Source organism: Coturnix japonica, chromosome 10, assembly GCF_054131305.1.
Source record: "Coturnix japonica strain WE chromosome 10, WE-NBRP24, whole genome shotgun sequence".
NCBI lineage: Eukaryota > Metazoa > Chordata > Aves > Galliformes > Phasianidae > Coturnix > Coturnix japonica.
Genome location: NC_140672.1, coordinates 16,228,063 through 16,248,857, shown reverse-complemented (window position 1 = coordinate 16,248,857; position 20,795 = coordinate 16,228,063). Strand labels below are relative to the sequence as shown.

Sequence of the window (20,795 nt, the reverse complement as noted above, 5' to 3'; positions counted from 1 at the left end):
ATGAAGAGCCGCCCCTCCACCGACCGGCACACAACAGCCGCTCCCGCGCACTGTGGCTCAGCCAGTCGGAGCCGGCGGAGCTGCCGCTGCCCGATGGGACCCCCCCCTCCACATATTGACCCCCCAGACGAGGAAGAGGAGGAGGAGAGTGACGAGGAGCTGCCGCAGGAGCTGACGTTGGGGCGGGGGGGCAACGCGGGGGGGGGTCGGCAGTGGGGGGTGGGGGAGGGGGTGGGGCAGCATTACCCCCGGACCCCGTGGACCCCCCCCAGCCAAAGTGCTGCTCTCCGACCCCCGCGGGCTCCTTGTGCAGCCGCTGCCCTCCAGTTATAGGACCCCCCCCCCATATTGCGCTTTGCTCACCCCCACCTCCGGAACCCCCCCCCCACTCACCACATCGCCCCCTCCCCCCCGGGTGGGCTTATGGGGGGTGGGGTGGGGTCGACGATGTGCCGTAAGCCGCGCCGTGGTCGTGTGACAACCCCCCCCCCCCATCAAGATGAATGGGGCGCTGTCGGGGGGGGGCTCAGCCGTAAGGATAAAGCGGGGGGGTTAATGACGGGGGGGGGCAGTGCTATAGGGAATGCAACTAATCTAAGCCCCCCCCCCCACATTAACACCCCATTGTGTGTGGGGGTGGTGGGGGTGGGGCACACAATAACCCCCCCAAAGGCCAAACAGCCCCAACACCCCCCCTCAAAGCCGCTGACTTACGCTGTGCCCCCCCTGCATGAAGGGCCCCCCCCCATCGATTGAGCCCCCCCCAATCCCATCTATAGTTGAGAGCTATGCTTTTTGTAACCGCCCCCTTTTAAAGCCCCCCCCCCCCACAATGTTGTGCACGATGTGCTGCCCCCATGAGCCCCTGACCCCCCCCGTTAAAAGATGGGGTGGGGGGGCTGGTCTCGGACCCCCCCTCCTTTAAACGATGGGGTGGGGGGGCGGATTGTCACTGCCCCCCAACACCAAAATGGACACCCCCCTTTTAAAGGATGGGGTGGGGATGGGGGGGTGGGGGGTGAAGGTGATCTCGGCCCCCCCCCCATTAAAACGGACCCCCCACCCCTTTAAAGGATGGGTGGGGGTCGGTTACGGGCCCCCCCGGCGCTGTGTGTGTATGTGCCCCCCCCCGTTTTGCTCCCCCCGTGGCGCAGTGTGCTGGGAAAGGATCTCTGTGTGGAGATTGCTTCTACTAGAGGTAGTTCTATAAGACTGTTATATAGAGCTGTGCAGGGCCTGTAAAGAGAGTTGAGGGGGACTCTAGTGGGCATATGGGGCTGTGGTGGGCAATAGGAGGACTAGGGGCTCTAGGGGGCTCTGAGGGTGTGTAGGGGTTGTGGATCAGGTTGGATCTTAGGAAGATGTTTTTCACTCAGAGGGTGGTGACGCACTGGAACAGGTTGCCCAAGGAGGCTGTGGATGCCCCATCCCTGCAGGCATTCAAGGCCAGGCTGGATGTGGCTCTGGGCAGCCTGGTCTGGTGGATGGCGTCCCTGCACATCGCAGGGGGTTGGAACTGGATGATCTTTGGGATCCTTTTCAACCCAGGCCATTCTATGACTGTACAGTTCCATAGTGGAACAAATATAATATGCTAACTATGTAAAACATGGAGTCAGACCTGTGTGATTTGTCCACACCAGGAGGTGATTAGAAAACAATTTGTAAGCTACAAAGCTGCTTGCTGGAAAGGAAAAGAAAATAAAACTACAAGAAAAAGGGAAATCATTTCTTCCTGGAAATAGGAAGAATTATAGATCTGACATGAAATTTGAGTGAAGCTCCTGATTTTATGAAGCTATTCCCATTATTTTCTTGGTGCTGTGTTTCCCAAATGAGTGGTTTCTGGCTCTGCTGCAGCACCAGTCTGCATGTGAACATCAACTCTGTTCACCATCTGGGAAGATTAGGACTTCCCTTCTCCTACCAGCACCACTGAATTACAGTTACTCAGTGGTTAAACAAAGGAATCCTTAAAGAAGGGTTTACAGCTGTCCTGTTGTCTGAAGTGCTTGGGGCATTCTGATGCTATTAAGCTCTATGTATTAACAAGTTAAAAAAGAAAAGGTAGGCATCTGATTGTTGTGACAGTTTCTAAGCGATTTGGAAAGCTGTACCACCCAACCACTCCTTCTATTTGATGGAGGTGACAAAGCTCAGTTTAATTTCTGACTGCTGTTTAAATTCTGAAGCTCGAGCTGGTTCCTGGAGCAGAAAAAGCTCGGAAGCTGTCCCTCCTACAAGCAGGCACCTCTGAGCAAAATATGACATCTCAGTTTCTGATGGTAAGGTCAGGAGATCTGATTCCAGCATCTAGCTTTTGGCTTAATACTGTGTTAGTGGGACCTTTGGCATCTAGCACTTAATGATCTTGAAGGTTTCTTCCAACCCAAGCCCTCCCATGATCCTATGATTCTGTGATTTCATTCAGGTTTATTGAGATGAGTTCTCCTGAATGTGCTGTTCTCCATATGATTATAATTGGAGTCCAGATGGGTGACTGAAACCAGACACCAAACTTTCTGATGGCCAAAATTAAATGAAATCAATCCTTTACTGTGTCAGTAGTCTGTAACTAGAGCCCATCAGGTAATTCCCAGCCTCCTGCCTGTATCAGTGGCTGCACACAGTGAAAAAGTCTGATGGGATTTTAACCTCTAAAATGTTCCAAAGCAACCAGAGGGTGAATATATTCACTATGTAAATACCTGCAGGAATAAGCTTGTCATGTATGTCCTCAGGTACCACAGTAGTTAATGGTGGGACTCAGTAGGTCATGCTGAAAGTTGAGTCTGCTGATTTTGAAGGTCTTTTGAAGGTCTTTTCCAGCCTACATGACCTTATGCTAATATTTCTGAAATTTATTTCTGTTCAGCTCCCAGAAAACCTCCCACCCAGCCCCCAACTGACCCCGCCGTGAAAAATAAAACAGAAACCTCAGTGACGCTGGCATGGTCCCCTCCGAAGATGCACCGCCCCATTCCAGTCGATGGCTACATTGTGGAATGCAAGAAACTAACTGGCTTCACCTGGGTGAGGTGCCACGAGTCTCATGTCCCCGTCCCAGAGTTCACGGTGAGCAATCTGTCTGAAGAGGCTGATGATCAGTTCCGAGTGTCTGCAGTCAATGCGCATGGACAGAGCCCGACTCTGGAATTCCCAGGGAGCGTGCACCTTGGTAAGCACAAAAACCCCAATGGAAATGGGTCAGTGTGTGCTGAGCAGCTGTGTTGGTTCCCTAAAGATGTTTCCTTTGACTTTAAGGATAGCAGTGCATTAACACACCAAAGGCTTTCCTTTATTCCTAGTTCTCCTATCTCCTATCAACCTCCAGCTACCATTAAAGTGATACAAGTTCTGTTTCTGTGACAGAGACATGAATATCCTTATCTTTTGATATCTCACGTGTGCAAGAGGCAGAACTTTCTGTAACAGATCTTAAGCACAGAAGTGCTTCTTCCAGCACTCATGCAAAGGGAGAAGTAGAAATGTCCCTATGATTTAATCTTCCATCTCTAAATGAGATACCAGACTTGCATCTAAAGAGCATTAAGACATACATGTTCTTCCTCAGACCCAGTCCTGGCTGTGAAACCCCCCCTAACAACTGGTAAAGCTGTACCTGGAGGGGATGCCATGTTTACTATTGACCTTACAACAACGTGCAAGCATGCCAGCTGATGAATGTCTGCAGTTCACAGCTATTGGCCAGTGCATTCAGTCACCAGGTTTACCACTGCATGACCATAGAGCAGTACTTTCAGCTGCAGGTTCAGACAGCCTTTCTGATTGCACTGGAATAGTTTAGAAGTAGGGGAGCAATCATTCCAATAATATCTCTATCAATCAGCTTTGCATGACAAAGTAGAACAAATAAACATTCATGATGGGAGGACCTGTTTGTCATTGGGTGGAAACCTCTGCAGAAGCATGTTTAGAGCATTATTAATCAGTAGAAGGAGATGTTTGGTTGATTTTTACTTAGTAAATCCAGCAAGAAGACCAAATGAAATATCGTGAATTGCTCAGCACTGACACAATGATGAGTGCAGGAACAGAAGGTGATACTTTTTCAGAGATGTTGCAGCAAACATTGACCACGTTAGCCTGATCTAAATTGAAATAACGAGGCCTTTGCTCCTGACAGGTGCTGCAGTGAGATTTACCAAGAAGAGCAAAGATGTAGAAAAGATCTGCGCTTGGCTGCGTGAGGAAGCCAAACTGCAGGCTGAGCTTTCAGACACAGGTGCTACTGTGGAGTGGATGAAGGATGGGAAGGAGCTCAAGGCCAGTGAAAATTATGAACTGCAAATTGTGGGGAAGAAACACACCCTGAAAATTCACAACGACTCAATGGATGATGCTGCAAGTTATCAGTGCATCTGTGAGGGGGATAAAATGCTCTATCAGCTTTCAGTGAAAGGTATGTGACAGTCTGGGCTGTCCTGTTCCTGCCCAGGGCCAGCAGACTGCATTCACCTGACTCCCCGACAGTCCAGCTGTTGTCAGACAGCATCTGGGGTGTTTTCAGTGGCTGTTTTGACTTGAACTGGCCAATCTGCTTTGTAGAGCCATTTGATTTCTGTGTTCTGTCCTGTGATTCGTCCCTAAGATATAGAGGAAATCAAGGGAAAGACAGGAAAAAGAGCATCCCAGCCTTCCTGCTCTTCTGTCAGGGTGGCCACAAGAGATGATGTCAACAGCTCTTTTTGTAGCAGTGATCCCAAATGTAGAAAACACCTGTGAAGAGTCACAGGGACTAAATTGATGGAGAGCAGAACTTCCTGCCAAGGCTTGTCAGCTAGTCTTAATTTTGCTTTTCTTCTCTCTCTTTGTCATGTTAGCATAATATTTCATACTGGCAGGTCTGCCCACAGAATTAACTGGCACAGGCTGCCCAGGTAGGTGGTGGGATCCCTGGAGGTGTTCAGGAGCTGTCGAGATGTGGCCCTGATGGATGTTATCAGGGGGCATGGTGGGGTGGGTTGGGGTTGGAATCAAAGGAGGACCCCCATGTATTTCATCGGGAAGCACTACTGGTAATAAGACCTTTGGAGCAAATCCTGGTAGGGCCACGCTCAGCTGGTCCAGTCTGGAGGCTGTTTCTCCTTACTGCAGTATCTGCAGTGAAAACCAGCAGCTGCTTTTGTGTGGTTGGGTTCACATCCAGCAGTGGTGACGGGACTACAATGATAAGAGACAGTTCCTGAAAAAATGAATGAAATTTGACTGTATGATAGGATGGAGTTAAATGTATTGACAGGATCTCAGTCATCCCAGTGTCCATCAGCTGGCTCTCGAGCTCCTAAATACAGGCATTCTGTAGAACGTTGTTGAATTTGTATTATACATGCGTGTTCTTGGAACTGCAGAACAAATGCATGCATAATCCAGACTTTGATTTTAGCAGCTCTGACTGCGCTGTCTCAACAGACCCAACTCAGTTGTGTGCGCTGTTTTGAAATGATATGTTAACAAGAAGTTGGAAAACAAGCTCAATTACCCTCAGTAAAATAGGACCGTGGACTTAGGCTTGAACTTTTGGCTAAGACAGTGGTGAGATTTTTAATCTTTGAAGTCAATTATTCCACTGTGTGTTAATAAGGGCCAGTTTTATCATCTAACTTTTGCACTCCAATTAATTTCCATAAAGGAATTCTTTTTTTTCTTTTTTCTTTTCAGTCCTAAGTGATATCTCTATCTTTTAGGCTTGATTTGTTTGCCAGGGGGTTACAGTGCAGTAATAGATACCCCCTCCATTGATTTCCTTCTAGTTTGCTTGTTCCGATTCTTTCCTCAGTTTTCCTATTTTAGACATTTTCTTGAAGCCTTGGGCTTCTTCCTTTGGCTCTGTCCCCTGTACAGTGTATGTCCTTCAACTTGTGGAGATAAGGTAATCTGGTACGTGGTTTATAAAAGCTGCCAATTTGCCAGCTTCTGAATTAGAATCTAGCAATTAGAACTAGGATTAAACGTGCACGTTTGATCTTATGATAAATGAATGCCTCATGGTCACCAATGTCCCTGCAGTTCTTTACCATCATATGTATTTTGTGTCTTCATATTTTGTTTCAGCACTGGCAAACTTCGTAATCAAAGAGACAAGTGGAGGAGTAATCAGGGCCGTTGCTGGAAAACAAGCTGAATTTGTTTCTGAGACCTCTGAAGCCAATGTCATGGTGAAGTGGTACAAAAATGGCAAAGGAATCAAGACCAGTAAGAAATTCACAATGGAAGATAAAGGGAAACTGCATAAGCTTGTGGCTTCAGCTGTAACGAAAGAAGACGAGGGAACATACATCTACACAATTGGAGATGACACTCTGATTTTTGATTGGAAAGTCTCAGGTAAGTTTGTGAGGCAAACATAGGATCACAATCCATGTAAAGCACTTCAGACTTAATTCATTTTATTTGTCCAACGCTGTGGGTTTCCAGTATTTAGGACAAAGATTGCATAGCTCTATTGAAGCAATTCTGACCTTCCTGTTGTCCCTATGCAAATCCACAGTATGAGCAAATAATGTAACTGTGTTGTGATGAATTCAAGACAGCCTTAGCTCCAGCTGGGGCTGGAGTCACGACTTGAGCCCTGACATCTGGGCTTCATTCATCTAGTTCATGTATTGCCTCAGCACTTACATCATCTTTAAACCTATGACTGAAATGGTCCTAAGTTATTAGCATGGGAATCCTGTCTCCTCTTTTGACAAATTAAACTCCACATTTGGAGAGTTGAGTGTCTCCTTCTGTACCCGAAGGACATTGTGATCTCTGAGGTGTCTCCCTGAGGTGCTGTAAGCACAGCCATTAGCTCATAGTGCAAGTAAAGCACTGTTAGGTCAAGCCTGGAGGAGTAATGCTTGTCACTGACATGTTCCTGTTCAGGGTGGAGCTGGAGGGTAAAATAACACAAGAAATTGTCATTGAAATTCAATATCTGTGAAATTCAGCTGGTTGCATTCACAGAACCTGGCGTTAAGATCTGTTTTCTGTTTTATATCTTGAGCCTATTTTCCATAACCCAGTCCTCATTTATGAACTGAAGCTCTACTGAAAGCCTTTCGCTGTGTATGCTCATGCTGCAGTGCAGCGCTTGTGACCTTTAACAGCACATTCACGTTCCTCTGATCACAGGATCCTTACGGTTGATTAAGACCCTCTAGTCCGACTGCTCACCCATCACCACCGTGATGCTCACCATCAGCTTAGCTAAAAACTCAGCAGAGATGATAGATCAAGCACAACACTGGATTTGGGGTGGCTAGAGATTCCTAAGATACTGAAGGATTGCTTGCAGGTGGTGTTGGCTCAGGTATTCACCCTGCATCCCACCTGCTGTTCTGTTTGGTTGAGAATCATGCATTCTGCAATTTCACTTTGTAATTCAAAGACCCTGGCTTTATCTGTTGAAAAACTGATCTAAAACAAGCCAAGAAGACTCCGTTGGAACTGGTTGATGCAGAACAAAGGCATCCCCAAAGGACAAGTTGCACTGTTTGATGAACATTATTGGATGAGAGCTAAGCTAAGATTTAAAAAGTTCTGGGGCTGTCTCTGAGCATCAAATACAGAGGAAGCCTGCATGATTCCCTGAGAATGGATACCTCCTACTTTGGTGTAGGGTTAAGGGAACACTAGCAGTAACTCCTATCACAAAATGTCGCATGGCTCAGACAAAATGCCATCAAGAGGGCTTAATTAGGAGCACCAAATGGTCGCAAGATGGTCTTAGGGCAGGGAAGTAATCTATCTATGTGATATTGATTGATGCTATTAGTTCTTAACAGCTTGACTCTAGAAGGACTGTTGTTCTTTGGTCACCTAGTTATAAAAGAATAAATGGCTCCTGTCTATTACAATTTTTAACGCATTTTTTGTTCACTGATGCCATAAATGTTCCTGGCATAGTAATTGGCCTTGGTATATTCAGTGACTGAAAGCAACAGTTGTTGCTCTAAGAAATGCAGTACAAAGCTAGGTCTGCCTGTAGCTGACAGCCATCAGCTTGCTCCTCAGGCAGGTTCTGTCTGTGTATGGGAGATCACAATGTGAACCACTGATTGATCAGCTGAGGCAAGTGTGGGGTCAGCTGTGGGAGCACAGGTGAAAGTTATGTAGCTGTGCTCCCTGGAGGGGTGGAGTTCGACTCCACCTCCTCTGAGACCTCATTTAAGGGCTGACCCTCACTGAGGCAGCATCTCTTGGAGATTGCTCACCAGGGAGGATCACCTCAGCTCTGGTGAGTTCCCTTTTCCTTATATCTTCTGTATTTCTACCATTTTACTTGTAATTGCTATCCTTGTTAATACCAGCATAGTTATTGCCAATACATTTGGCAAGCCAGGCAGGAGCCACTGACCTGGCATCTAGAAATATAAGGAAAAAAAAAAAATGTCCTTTGTGTGGAAAATCTTTAATTGGTACAAGGGGGAGAAGACCACCCCCTTAGGGACATGCCTTCCTGGACAAATTCCAGGTTTTGAGGCGTCCCCATATTACCAATTAGCAACAATTATTGAACAATGGGGCCCTTTAAGAGTACCAAATAACATGGACGCCTATTGTCTAACTGATTACTTTCTAGGACTACAAAAAGATATCTTAATTACAAAAGAAAAGCGAATGGCTGCATCTATGGCAGCCTGGCCATTATTAAATGCTTTAAATCGGGCAGAGATAAAATCAAACAACATTGCACATGAAAATGAATTGTTAAAGGCCCGTATTGAAAAATTGGAGGGTGAGGTCAATCTATTGACAGGAAAAAAACCGTCATTTTCTTCCTCCAACCCTCAAATTAGATACATTTCATTTAATGACGATCAAGATCCTGAAGAAATGAATCAAAATAAGATCACTAAATCTGATCTAGAAAAACCATCTGAGATGGACTCACTAGAAGTCCGTCCAGTAATAACTCAAAAAACAAAGAAAATTCAAGATCGACCAGCAGGAGTGCCTCCTGATCAATGGCCCCCTGCCAAATCTGTTTTACATGTAACAGCCTGTCCATATACGCCTACTGAACTCATGGACCTAGTGCAACGATTTAGGCAAAGGCCAAGGGAAAGTGTTCCGGCTTGGTTATTACGGTTATGGGATTCAGGGGCAGATAGTGTACTGGTTAGTGGCCCCGAAGTATCTAAGTTGGCCACAATAACAGTACATCCTGCCCTTCGGCAGAGACTGTATGCTGGGACTCAGTTCCCTGAAGAAAACCATTCAATTGTAGAATGGATAATGGCTGCTTGCTGCATGGTGTGGACAAATAAAACTGACATGCCAGTAAACACAGGGATGTGGTCTTCTATGGAAGACCTTCAAAATTATATACGCGAATTAGGTATGAGAGAGGCTATCTACGAAGACACATTCGATAGCCCTGATATGGTTAAATTTTCTGTGGGAATGAGGGACCTAATTTTACAGCAAGCACCCTCTCATATGTATGGAACCTTGGTTTCCATACTTAATCCAGTAGTATCCGCAGAGGCAGTAGTCCAACAAGCCGCCCAATTGGTAGCAGACCTCGGAGAAACTGAGCGTTTACGAGCTAAGCGCAATATCAGGGTGATTGAGGATGCCGAGGCTTTTCCAATAGTGCGAGCCAGAAGATCGGCCCCGCGAACTTCTCGGGCAGGACCTGTTAGGGTATCCCGGAAACAAATGTTTAATGATCTGCTCCGGGCAGGCGTTCAGTTTTCAAAAATTGATGGGCAGCCCAATCAGGTTCTCCTTCAGTTGTGGAAGCAACTGAAGGATGAACAAAAATTTCAGAATAAACCCAAAAGGCCAGGGATAAGATTTATAGAGCGGCGACCAACAACAACATGGAATTTAGAAGATTTTATAGTTCCAAATAGGAAAAAGAAGCCACCTCAGGTGCCTCGGGTTACGACACCGGAGGTATCGGAGGTAAAAGACTTGAATCTGGCTCAGTTCATGGCTTGACGAGGGATGTCAGTCCTCCTAGGGCCTCTAGACGGGACCGGAGGCCCTATGTGGAACTGACGATATACTGGTCCCGAAAGAATATACAGAAGGTTATGGCTCTAGTTGATACCGGGGCAGAGACATCTATAATATATGGAGACCCAACTAAATTTAAAGGTAATAGAGTGATGATTGGAGGTTTTGGGGGACAAACCATTCCGGTCACCCAAACCTGGGTAAAACTTGGGGTCGGGCGTCTTCCACCACGGGAGTACAAGGTATCCATTGCCCCAATTCCAGAGTATATATTAGGAATTGATATCCTGTGGGGTCTGGCTCTCCATACAACAGTGGGAGAGTTCCGATTGCAGCAGAGATGCATTAGTATCCGGGCAATCCAGACAATATTGAGAGGCCATGCAAAACATGAGCCTATTTGTTTGCCGAAGCCACGCCGGATTACTAATGTGAAACAGTACAGACTCCCGGGTAGGCAGGATGAAATAACAAAGACGGTGCAGGAATTAGAAAGAGTGGGTATTATAAGGCCTGCACATAGCCCATATAACTCCCCAATATGGCCAGTGCGAAAACCGGATGGAACATGGAGGATGACAGTAGACTATAGGGAATTAAATAAGGTCACACCACCTGTTCATGCTGCTGTACCCAATATTGCCTCCCTAATGGACACACTAAGCAGGGAAATCAAAACATATCACTGTGTCTTGGATTTGGCGAATGCATTCTTCAGTATTCCAATCAGTGAAGAATCGCAAGATCAGTTTGCATTTACATGGGAAGGGAGGCAATGGACTTTCCAGGTCCTACCCCAAGGGTACGTACATTCGCCCACTTTTTGTCATAATTTAGTGGCACGTGATCTGGCTAAGTGGGAAAAGCCAAATAATGTCAATTTATATCATTATATTGATGACCTCCTGTTAACATCCGATTCGTTAGAGGCGGTGAGACAAGCAGCAGATTTGTTGATAGCTTACCTGCAGAAAAGAGGGTGGGCTATAAACCCACAGAAGGTGCAAGGTCCGGGGCTATCTGTAAAATTCCTGGGAGTAATTTGGTCCGGGAAAACCAAAGTACTACCCAGTGCGGTAGTAGATAAAGTCCAAGCGTTTCCAGTCCCTACAACATCAAAACAATTGCAAGAATGTTTGGGTATATTGGGGTATTGGCGCTCCTTTATACCTCATTTAGCTCAGCTATTAAGGCCATTATACAAGCTTACAAAGAAGGGTCAATCATGGAATTGGGGAAAGATAGAACAGGATGCTTTCCAACAGGCAAAACTGGCAGTTAAACAAGCTCAGGCGTTGGGTATATTTGATCCGACCCTCCCAGCTGAACTAGATGTTCATGTTACTCAAGATGGTTTTGGCTGGGGCCTGTGGCAACGCCAGAGTTCTGTTCGAACCCCCATTGGATTCTGGTCTCAGGTTTGGCACGGAGCAGAAGAACGATATAGCATGATTGAGAAACAGTTATTGGCTGCCTATTCGGCATTACAAGCAGTAGAGCCGATAACGCAAACAGCAGAGGTCATAGTTAAGACTTCATTACCAATCCAGGGGTGGGTGAGAGATTTGACTCACCTTCCTAAGACGGGGGTGGCCCAAGCACAAACGGTGGCACGATGGGTCGCCTATCTAAGCCAGAGAAGCAGTCTGTCTTCATCTCCACTTAAAGAAGAACTACAGAAGATCCTAGGCCCAGTGACGTATCACAGTGATACATCAAAAGAACCGATGGTTGCTCCACCAGAGAAGAGTCCCGTTCAGGAAGGAAGATATCCTATTCTTGAAGATGCCTGGTATACGGATGGGTCCAGCAGAGGCAACCCGAGCAAGTGGCGAGCAATAGCATACCATCCCTCTACTGAGACCATCTGGTTTGATGAGGGGGATGGTCAAAGCAGCCAATGGGCAGAATTGCGAGCCGTGTGGATGGTTATAACTAAAGAACCTGGTGACGGCGTCCTGAACATCTGTACAGATAGTTGGGCTGTGTACCGGGGGCTCACTCTGTGGATTACGCAATGGGCTACCCAGGAATGGACTATCCACGCCCGACCGATTTGGGGTAAAGACATGTGGGTAGACATTTGGAATACGGTCAAACACAGGACAGTATGTGTCTACCATGTCTCTGGTCATCAACCCTTGCAGTCACCAGGAAATGATGAAGCTGACACACTGGCCCGAATCCGATGGATTGAGAATTCACAATCTGAAAATATTGCCCGTTGGTTACATCAGAAGCTACGGCATGCTGGACAGAAGATAATGTGGGCATGCCTGTACAACTATCTGATATCGTTCAAGCATGTCAGGATTGCGATGCTTGCTCAAAGATGAGACCGAGACCGTTGCCTGAAACAACATCCCACATTGCTAGAGGATATAGTCCTCTTCAGAGATGGCAGGTCGACTACATTGGGCCCCTCCCTCGGTCTGAGGGGGCGAGATATGCCCTGACCTGCGTTGACACTGTAAGTGGACTGCTGCAAGCCTATCCTGTACCAAAGGCAAATCAAGCATACACAATTAAGGCACTTACTAAACTGATGTCTGCATACGGGACACCTCAAGTTATCGAGAGTGACCAAGGGACTCACTTCACTGGAGCGATGATACAGCGCTGGGCAGAAGAAAACAACATTGAATGGCGATTCCACCTGCCATATAACCCAACAGGGGCAGGCCTTATTGAACGTTATAATGGTATCCTTAAGGCTGCCCTGAAAACAGACTCTCAGTCCCTGCAGGGGTGGACAAAAAGATTATATGAAACCGTGCGGGACCTGAATGAAAGACCTCGGGATGGCAGACCCAGTGCCCTGAAAATGTTACAAACTATATGGGCCTCCCCTCTTAGGATCCAAATTACAGGCACCGATAATAAGGTAAAACCGCAGGTTGGTACTGAAAATAATCTTCTGCTCCCTGCCCCTGAGAATTTAGAACCGGGAATCCATAAGATAAATTGGCCTTGGAAGGTGCAGGTAGGACCCAAATGGTGTGGCCTACTTGCACCTTGGGGGAGATTATTGGAGGTGGGAGGTTCAGTCACCCCCTCGGTGATAGGTACATGGCCTACTGACATCGTGGTCAATACTCCGGCCTTTATTGCTAAAGGAACACCTATTATGTCCCTATGGCAGATCAAGACTCCTCCTCTGGTGCCAGATATAGTTATACAGCCACAGATATCTGGCCAGAGGGTATGGTATCGGAGGCCGGGACATAATCCAGTACAAGCAGAAGTATTGACCCAAGATAAGAATACGGCCTGTATCTTGCCCTGGAGGGTGGATCTTCCCCTCCTAGTACCCTTGAAACATCTATATTACTCCCCTTAAGATTGATTCTAAGCCTCTAGGACCATTACTCTGGACTGATGAAACGCAGACGGACCTGCACTTCAAGATGATTTGTCTCCGGTAACATCTATCAAGCACTGGCCCATGGAAGATCATAAACACCCATCCAATCATCATCATTTGAATAATATCAACATCTAATGCGACGGGAGATTGTATCAGCGTCGTGATTGGGTCTCTGTAATAAGGGGAACTCACCTAATCATTGGTTCACGTTGTGAAGGGGTGGAGTGTATGGGAGATCACAATGTGAACCACTGATTGATCAGCTGAGGCAAGTGTGGGGTCAGCTGTGGGAGCACAGGTGAAAGTTATGTAGCTGTGCTCCCTGGAGGGGTGGAGTTCGACTCCACCTCCTCTGAGACCTCATTTAAGGGCTGACCCTCACTGAGGCAGCATCTCTTGGAGATCGCTCACCAGGGAGGATCGCCTCAGCTCTGGTGAGTTCCCTTTTCCTTATATCTTCTGTATTTCTACCATTTCGCTTGTAATTGCTATCCTTGTTAATACCAGCATAGTTATTGCCAATACAGTCTGGATGGAATGAAGGGCATGAAATACTGATGTGCTCATCAAACGCTGCTTGTTAGCTTAGAGACAAGGTGTTGAATTGGTTTGTTCATGTATTGCAAACAGGTTACTTAGCTGCCTTCATTTTAGCTTCAGAAGAACATGTGCAGAATACAGAATTGATTAAAAGAAATAAGAACTGTCTGCATAGAACTTACTCTTTCCTTACACAGGAGAATCATGCACACGTTTGTATGTGAGTACCTCCAGAGGTGAAACTTGATCCCCCAGATGTAATGAGCAGAGACATTACAATCAGTTCTAACTGTATCTTAATGCTGTGCTGAATAAGCCTGAGTCAGGATGTAAACCACTTTCTCTTTTTTTCTTCAGATGAAGCCATTAATTTTGTCAGCAAGTCCAAAACGACTCCAGAAATATCAGTCAGTCCTTCTGAAGACCTGGAGCTGGTGTGTGAGGTGTCAGCTGCAAGCGGAGCTGTCGTATAGAAGAAAGATCAAATAGAGGTGAAGCAGGACCAGAGGACAACCATCATCTCCCAGGGGACGCACCGCAAGCTCATGGTCAAAAATGTGACCCTGAAAGATCAAGGGAGCTACAGCTGTGAAACAAAAGATGACAAAGCAACATTCCAAGTGAAAGTCAGAGGTGAGAAAATGCTTGGAATCCCAGAGATAAAGGAACACTTCATTTTGTGTGTCTTGCATTTGGAGGATCAACTTACAGCCTCTCTGGTGCAAAACATTTTGGCTATAGGACTTTCTTTGTCATCTAGTGTCATAGCAACACTTTTCTACATGTGCTTTTCCATCCAGGAATGAATTACTGCAACAAACAATAGGCAAGGAGGGTAACTTGTGCAGCTCTTGTAGTCAGCTGGTGTCTGCAGGGTTACAGTGCAAGAGCACACCAGGCATGCAAGGAGTGAGAAAAGGGGAGGTGTTTGATGAGATCTGGTTACAAAATTTGAATGACACAATGAGGTGGAAAATGCCACTAATCAGACTCTTAAATGGCCTGGGTTGCAAAGGCCCACAGTGCTCATCCAGTTCCAACCCCCTTCTTCCTATGTGCAGGGTTGCCAACCAGCAGCCCAGGCTGCCCAGAACCACATCCAGCCTGGCCTTGAATGCCTGCAGGGATGGAGCATCCACAGTCTCCTTGGGCAACCTGTTCTAGAGGGCCATTCCCTTCTGATTTACTGGAAATGTAGAGAGACATCAGAAGAAACAAAGAGAAGGGAGGAGGTTCAGCAGTGCATGCAGGTGTTCTAAATCTCATGTCCAAATCTGCTATCAGACTGCGAAATGTTTAGATTTATGATATGATATGAAATGATATGCCTATTCATTTCCCAAGGCAAAATAGAGGGGAAAGTATTTTCCTGTCTTAATGAGGCATCATGATGGTCCCTGTGAAGGGCAAGTATAATGAAAATGGGGAACTGGAGTAAGCTCTGCAGCAGACTACAGCAAAATGGTGTGACTGTTGTGATGTCCCTGCAGAGAAAGAAGACGTGTTTACAAACAAGGACAAGGTACAAAAGGAGGTGAAGGCTGCACTGACTCAAAATGCCACGCTGAGCTGCGAGGTGGCCCAGGAGAAGATGGAGGTGAAGTGGTACAAGGAGGGGAAACTGATCACCTCGAGCAAGAAGTTCAAGGTGGAGTCAGAGGGCAAACAGTGTCGGCTGGTGGTGATCCAGGTAGAGAAGAAAGATGAAGGGGAGTACAGCTGCGAGGCTGCTGGCCAGAAACTCACCTTCAAGATTCATGTCACAGGTGAGAGAGAACACATTTGGGCCTTTCATTCTAGAATGTTTTAGAAAACGGTCATTAGTTTGTAAGTTTTCCCTGCTATGCTTAAAATTTTTGGAGCTGAACTTTGGGGTGGTTAATTTCTGATGAGGAAATTGAACAAATTATTCTAAATACAGTTGTGAGGCAGCTCCATCTTTTAAAATCTTCAGGAATTTCCTTTTGCTGTGGGAATGAAGCCATAGACAAGAAAGTTCTGATTGCACTTCTCCATTCCCACGTGCCTGTACCACTAGAACAAGTCTGCAATGCAGCTGCGTCTCAGGAAGTTTCAGAACAGGGGCTTTGTGTCAAGCACTAGGGGGTGTGCTCTATGTAACATGTTTTTGTCTTGGAAGGGCTCATTTAGCATGGGAGAGAATACTACAGGAATGTTTTGTGTAAGTTGATGTTTTGAAGACATAAGTAAATGGCAGCTAGGGGACGAAAGAGTCATGAGAGTCATACAAGAAGCATCACAGAATGCCTTTTGTTGGAAGGGACCTGGAGGATCATCCAGTTCCAATCTCTGTCCTGGAAAGGAACACATTCTTTGAGACTAGGTTGCTCTAACACCCATCCAGCCTAGACTTGAACGTTTTCAGGGATGGGGCATCCATAAATTGCACAACTTCTCTCCACATCATTCTCTTGGGGCATCAGACTGGGAGAACTGATTCATTTTTCTGACTCCTTCCCCAAAACCTGCTCTTCTTTCAAGAGGCCAAACTAATGTATCTCTCTCTTTTCAGAGCCAGAATTTGTATTTACAAACAAGGAGAAGGTACAGAAGGTGGTGAAGGCTGCAACAACAGAAAATGCCACGCTGAGCTGCGAGGTGGCCCAGGAGAAGATGGAGGTTGTCATCAATTTATAAGCAATGAGCCAATAATGTTCCAATTATAAACTTTTATTAATTGTAGCGGGTAAAACAAAAAGGCAATTCAGCGCTGGGCGACAGGGGGATTATTGTTCCTCCAACTGCCGCGCCGTCCCGTCCCTTGCAACTTCTTTTGTATTGTCCATCCTGAGCGTATTGTCCTTTAATTGGTCGGTTGTGATCGTGCGACTTGGTGTGTTGTTCCTTGGTTGGTCCTTCCGTGGAACTTTGTATCCATCGGGGCGCGCTTTGCCTGTAACTATGCAGAGTACACAATCTACCCATAAAATTAGAGTGTTCTGCAACCTTTGTGGCCTCCATATTCCACCATTATATCCCGGTCCTAATGAACAAGCACTCCACCACAATGCTACCACATCCCGGTCTTAAAGAGCAAACATTTTATCACAGAGGTCAAGTGATAAAAGGAGGGGAAACTGATCACCTCGAGCAAGAAGTTCAAGGTAGAGTCAGAGGGCAAACAGCGTCGGCTGGTGGTGAGCCAGGTGGAGAAGAAAGATGCAGGGGAGTACAGCTGCGAGGCTGCTGGCCAGAAACTCACCTTCAAGATTCATGTCACAGGTAAGACAGGTGTTGTATGAAATACAGCAGAGAACAGTAAAGTAAAATCTAGTTTCTATTATACTGCACCTGGATCACTGTAGTCTGTGCTGAGGTTTTTTCCCTAGACTTGATTGCCTGGGTTTGTAGAAAGTATTTGGTTTCAGTATGACACAAAGACCTGTTTCAGTCTGTCTGTAGAGCAATAATTAGTAATATATGTACAGTGGAAGCAATATTCAAGATATTATTCAAATCTCTCCTGTGCCTGAGATCCCAAACTGTAATTCTTGTTCACCTAAACATTTGACTAAGATAAGTATGTGCAGTGAGGCTGGAGTGCATGTTCTACGTGCAGCCTTTCATGGCAGGAGAAGCAGGAACTTCTCCTAGTAGTACACTGCCTTTTTACTATGCCTTTATGTTGGAGGCTGCATCTGGATAGGTGAGTCTGCTACTCACAGTAAGAGACCTGGTAGAGCTGACTATTGCCAGAGCTCAAAGTAAGATAGATATCTGCAAATCACACACAAAGAACAAAGGACTGCGTTGGTGAGCATATTTCCTTTGTGCCTTTGACAGTCACAGTTGTGGCAATGGTAGAGGCCATGAGGAGTCTGTTCAGGAAGCCAGGAGTACTGTTCTGGGTCATGAAAAGGCAGCCAGTGGTTTGACTATCACATGTTTATGTGTTTTGATGTTTCACAGTGTGTCTTAAGTAAAAGGAACTCAGGTTTTGGTTGCCTGCAGGACAGATGTTCTTTTGGGTTCAATATGTTTGCATAGTGACTTGCAACCATGGGACTGGTGTTCAAGGACCCTCTTGGTTCCTTCAGTTCCTAGGTTCTTTCTTGCCTAGATTTGACACTTTGTTTCAACAGAAGAGCTGATATTCTCTAGTGAAGGCTATTAGTTTGGGCACAAGTGGTAACCTAAACCTGTTCCAACCTGTACATACAAACCTGCAAGTTGGTCTCATTTCGGTCCCTCAGTCAATACTTTTTCTTTTCTTCCCTCAGAGCCAAAACCTGTGTTTATAAACCAGGAGCAGGTGCAGAAAGAGGTGAGTGCTGCCCTGGCAGCAAGTGCCTCCCTCAGCTGTGAAGTAGCACAGGATCCAAGCGAAGTAAAATGGTACAAGGATGGAAGACTGCTTGCCTCCTCCAGAAAGTTCAGAATGGAATCTGTGGGCAAAACACGGCGTCTGGTTGTGGAGCAGCTGGAGAAGAAAGATGCTGGAGAATACATCTGCGAGGCTGCTGGCCAGAAGATGACCTTCAAGTTGGAAACAACTGGTGAGCATTCGCTTTGGGAGCACTAAGCAGCTTTTTATGTGGCTGAGAGGAAGACTGGCTGTCTTCTACCCTGTGGGCATGGAACAGCCACAATTCCCCCCGGAACAACATCAATGACCCACACCACAAGTTGGATTCTCCTTTTTAATGTAGTGGTAGCGAGGTGAAAATCTGGCTGTGGAATATTTTTGACTAAGGAACTTCTACTTTAATTTCTAGATGCGCTGAATTACCCTCTGGAGTGTCTTTCTGAATATATAAGCAACCATGGGTGACTATGATCCTGATTTATATCTAGGTTCAGGCTTACTTTTTCAGTTAGGTTAGATCAATAGCTCCAGAGAAGATAGGGAAATACAGCAGTTCACTGATACCATGTGTCAGAAGAATGCAGCTCAGTGCTGGGCAGTTTGCTGCTTCATTCCCTCTTACAAGTTGCACCCAAGGCTGGAAAAGACCACTGAGATAGCTGAGTCCAACCCAGCCCACCCTCACTGGACTTACTAACCACGTCCCCAGTGCCACATACCCGTGGCTCTTGAGCACCTCCAGTGACTGCGGTATATCAGCATGGTTGCTTCAGTTGTGGGAGTTTTCAGACACTGGCTGTTGTTCTAGCGAGACAAAAAACCAAAACTGATGGAACAGTGTCTATACAGGAAGCAACTGGCTGTCCTGATGGCTGCCAACAGTTTTACACAAGGTGTGTCATGCAAGCTTGCATGAGTCTGGTTTAAAAACTTGCTGTTCTGATGGAAGGAGAGGATGTTGGTACAGGATAACTGCGGGATTTGTGCTCTCCCGACATCCAGTTGCAATCACAGCTTATTGTTGCTATAGAAAACAGCTTCTCTGTAGACAAATTGAGTTAGTTCCAATAAGTGGCTGAAGCCCTAAGTGATCCAAGGTGAAGCATGATCCAAACTGGAATTTAACTAATTGTAGTAGGGAATCCAAGCCTTAATGAGATGAGTTATTTAAAATATGAGTCCTCCATCTAAAACAGCATTGAACTCTTACTCTGGTTTATGATAGAAGTGAGAGTTTAACAGCAGAAGTCTGAAGTTATGCTCCATATTTCTCATCACTCAAGAGAATATTTGAATATATGAATTCCTTTGGCTATGTTAGAGCTCATAATGAGGTCAGCTGATGTTCTTTAAATGCTCGGAGTCTAGCAATGTGGGGAAGTGGACTGCTATTTGCTGTTGAGCTTTAGGCTAAGAAGCCTGATTTTAGAGGACTGTGGACTTCCCCTTTCCCTTCCCCTCTCCTCCCCTTCTCCCTGGACTGATCCCACATGGTTTGAGAATGATTTCAGATCAAGGTAAATGAGGAATCGCCGTGTGAAAACCTGTTGATTTACTGCACTATAAGAGACACTTAGTCAAAAGACAAGTGTGTGTTCCAAGCTTGAGATTGCAGGAGATCCTAGAAACAACTCAGCTGCTCAAACCTGTAGTCTGGCTGAATCTTTTATTGTCAGTTTTGGTCAGGAGGAGATGCTTGAGTAAGACAAATTAAAGGTCACGGGTAAGTTGGTCCTTCTTGTGATATACTTCTAGGCTTTCATCAGGGAGAAGCTTAATTAGTCCAAATAATCATAGCAGAAACCACACCAAGAGCATGAGAGTGAAATTTATACTTTCTTGACGTGAAGGAAAATTTTACCTGGTTCTGCCATTCCCCAAATATTTGTTTCCTTATGACAAGAAGAACTTTGCAGAAGTAATTTTTTTTTTCAGTCTTGCGTGCAACACAAAAAGGGGTAAAATCTAGGAGGCCACCTGAAATGTTTTTTCCATCTGGAAGGATCCATTTAACAGCACCCATGGACCTGGTTATGAACAAAACTAAGTTCCCAACTAAATCCACATTCTTCTTTCTCCTTCTCAGAATTGCCTGTGAAAATCAGCAAACCATTGGCAGACAGTAGCGTCATTGAGAAGGACAAGGTCACATTTGAGTGTGAGCTGTCCAGGCCCAACATGGACGTCAAGTGGTTCAAGGTATGGCATGTAATGGTATTTTCCTTTCTGACTTCTCTGGAAATGAATGAGAGCCTTTAATTTCACTTCCAAGGGATGCGAGTCTGAGCTTTTCCTTGATAGCTTTTTCACTGCTCTCTTTTCTTTATGCTCTTTTATTTGCCCAGATCAGCACTCTTTGTTATTATGTCCTGAGTTCATTTATCAAGTTGAAATTGAAGTTTGTTTTGGTTTTATTGTGAACTTTTTAGGTCATGCTGCACAAAATATTGTTGGTTGAACTACAGTACAGTCTTGAGCTTCAAGTCTAACACAGAAATTCTCAGCCGGGATTTTGTAGCCTTGTTGTGAACTGGGTTTTTGGGGTGAAATCTCAGTTTTCTTTGCACCTGACAGTGTGAGAATTTGCTC

At 45.8% G+C, this 20,795-nt stretch overlaps 1 protein-coding gene across 1 annotated transcript; it reads left to right on the top strand.

Moving 5' to 3' along the window:
* The first annotated feature begins 447 nt into the window (after nucleotides 1-447).
* LOC146759450 (myosin-binding protein C, cardiac-type-like) lies at nucleotides 448-20,465 on the top strand. The gene is made up of 3 exons (XM_085510399.1): nucleotides 448-454; nucleotides 18,121-18,396; nucleotides 20,293-20,465. The coding sequence occupies exons 1-3, from the start codon at nucleotides 448-450 to the stop codon at nucleotides 20,463-20,465; spliced, it is 456 nt and encodes a 151-aa protein (XP_085366525.1).
* The last annotated feature ends 330 nt before the right edge of the window (nucleotides 20,466-20,795 follow it).

Excerpts from the sequence above, each read along its gene's own strand:
- LOC146759450 (XM_085510399.1), top strand. Across the intron at positions 18,397-20,292 it reads CTTCAAGTTGGAAACAACTG|AATTGCCTGTGAAAATCAGC; the intron begins GTGAGCATTCGC and ends TCTCCTTCTCAG.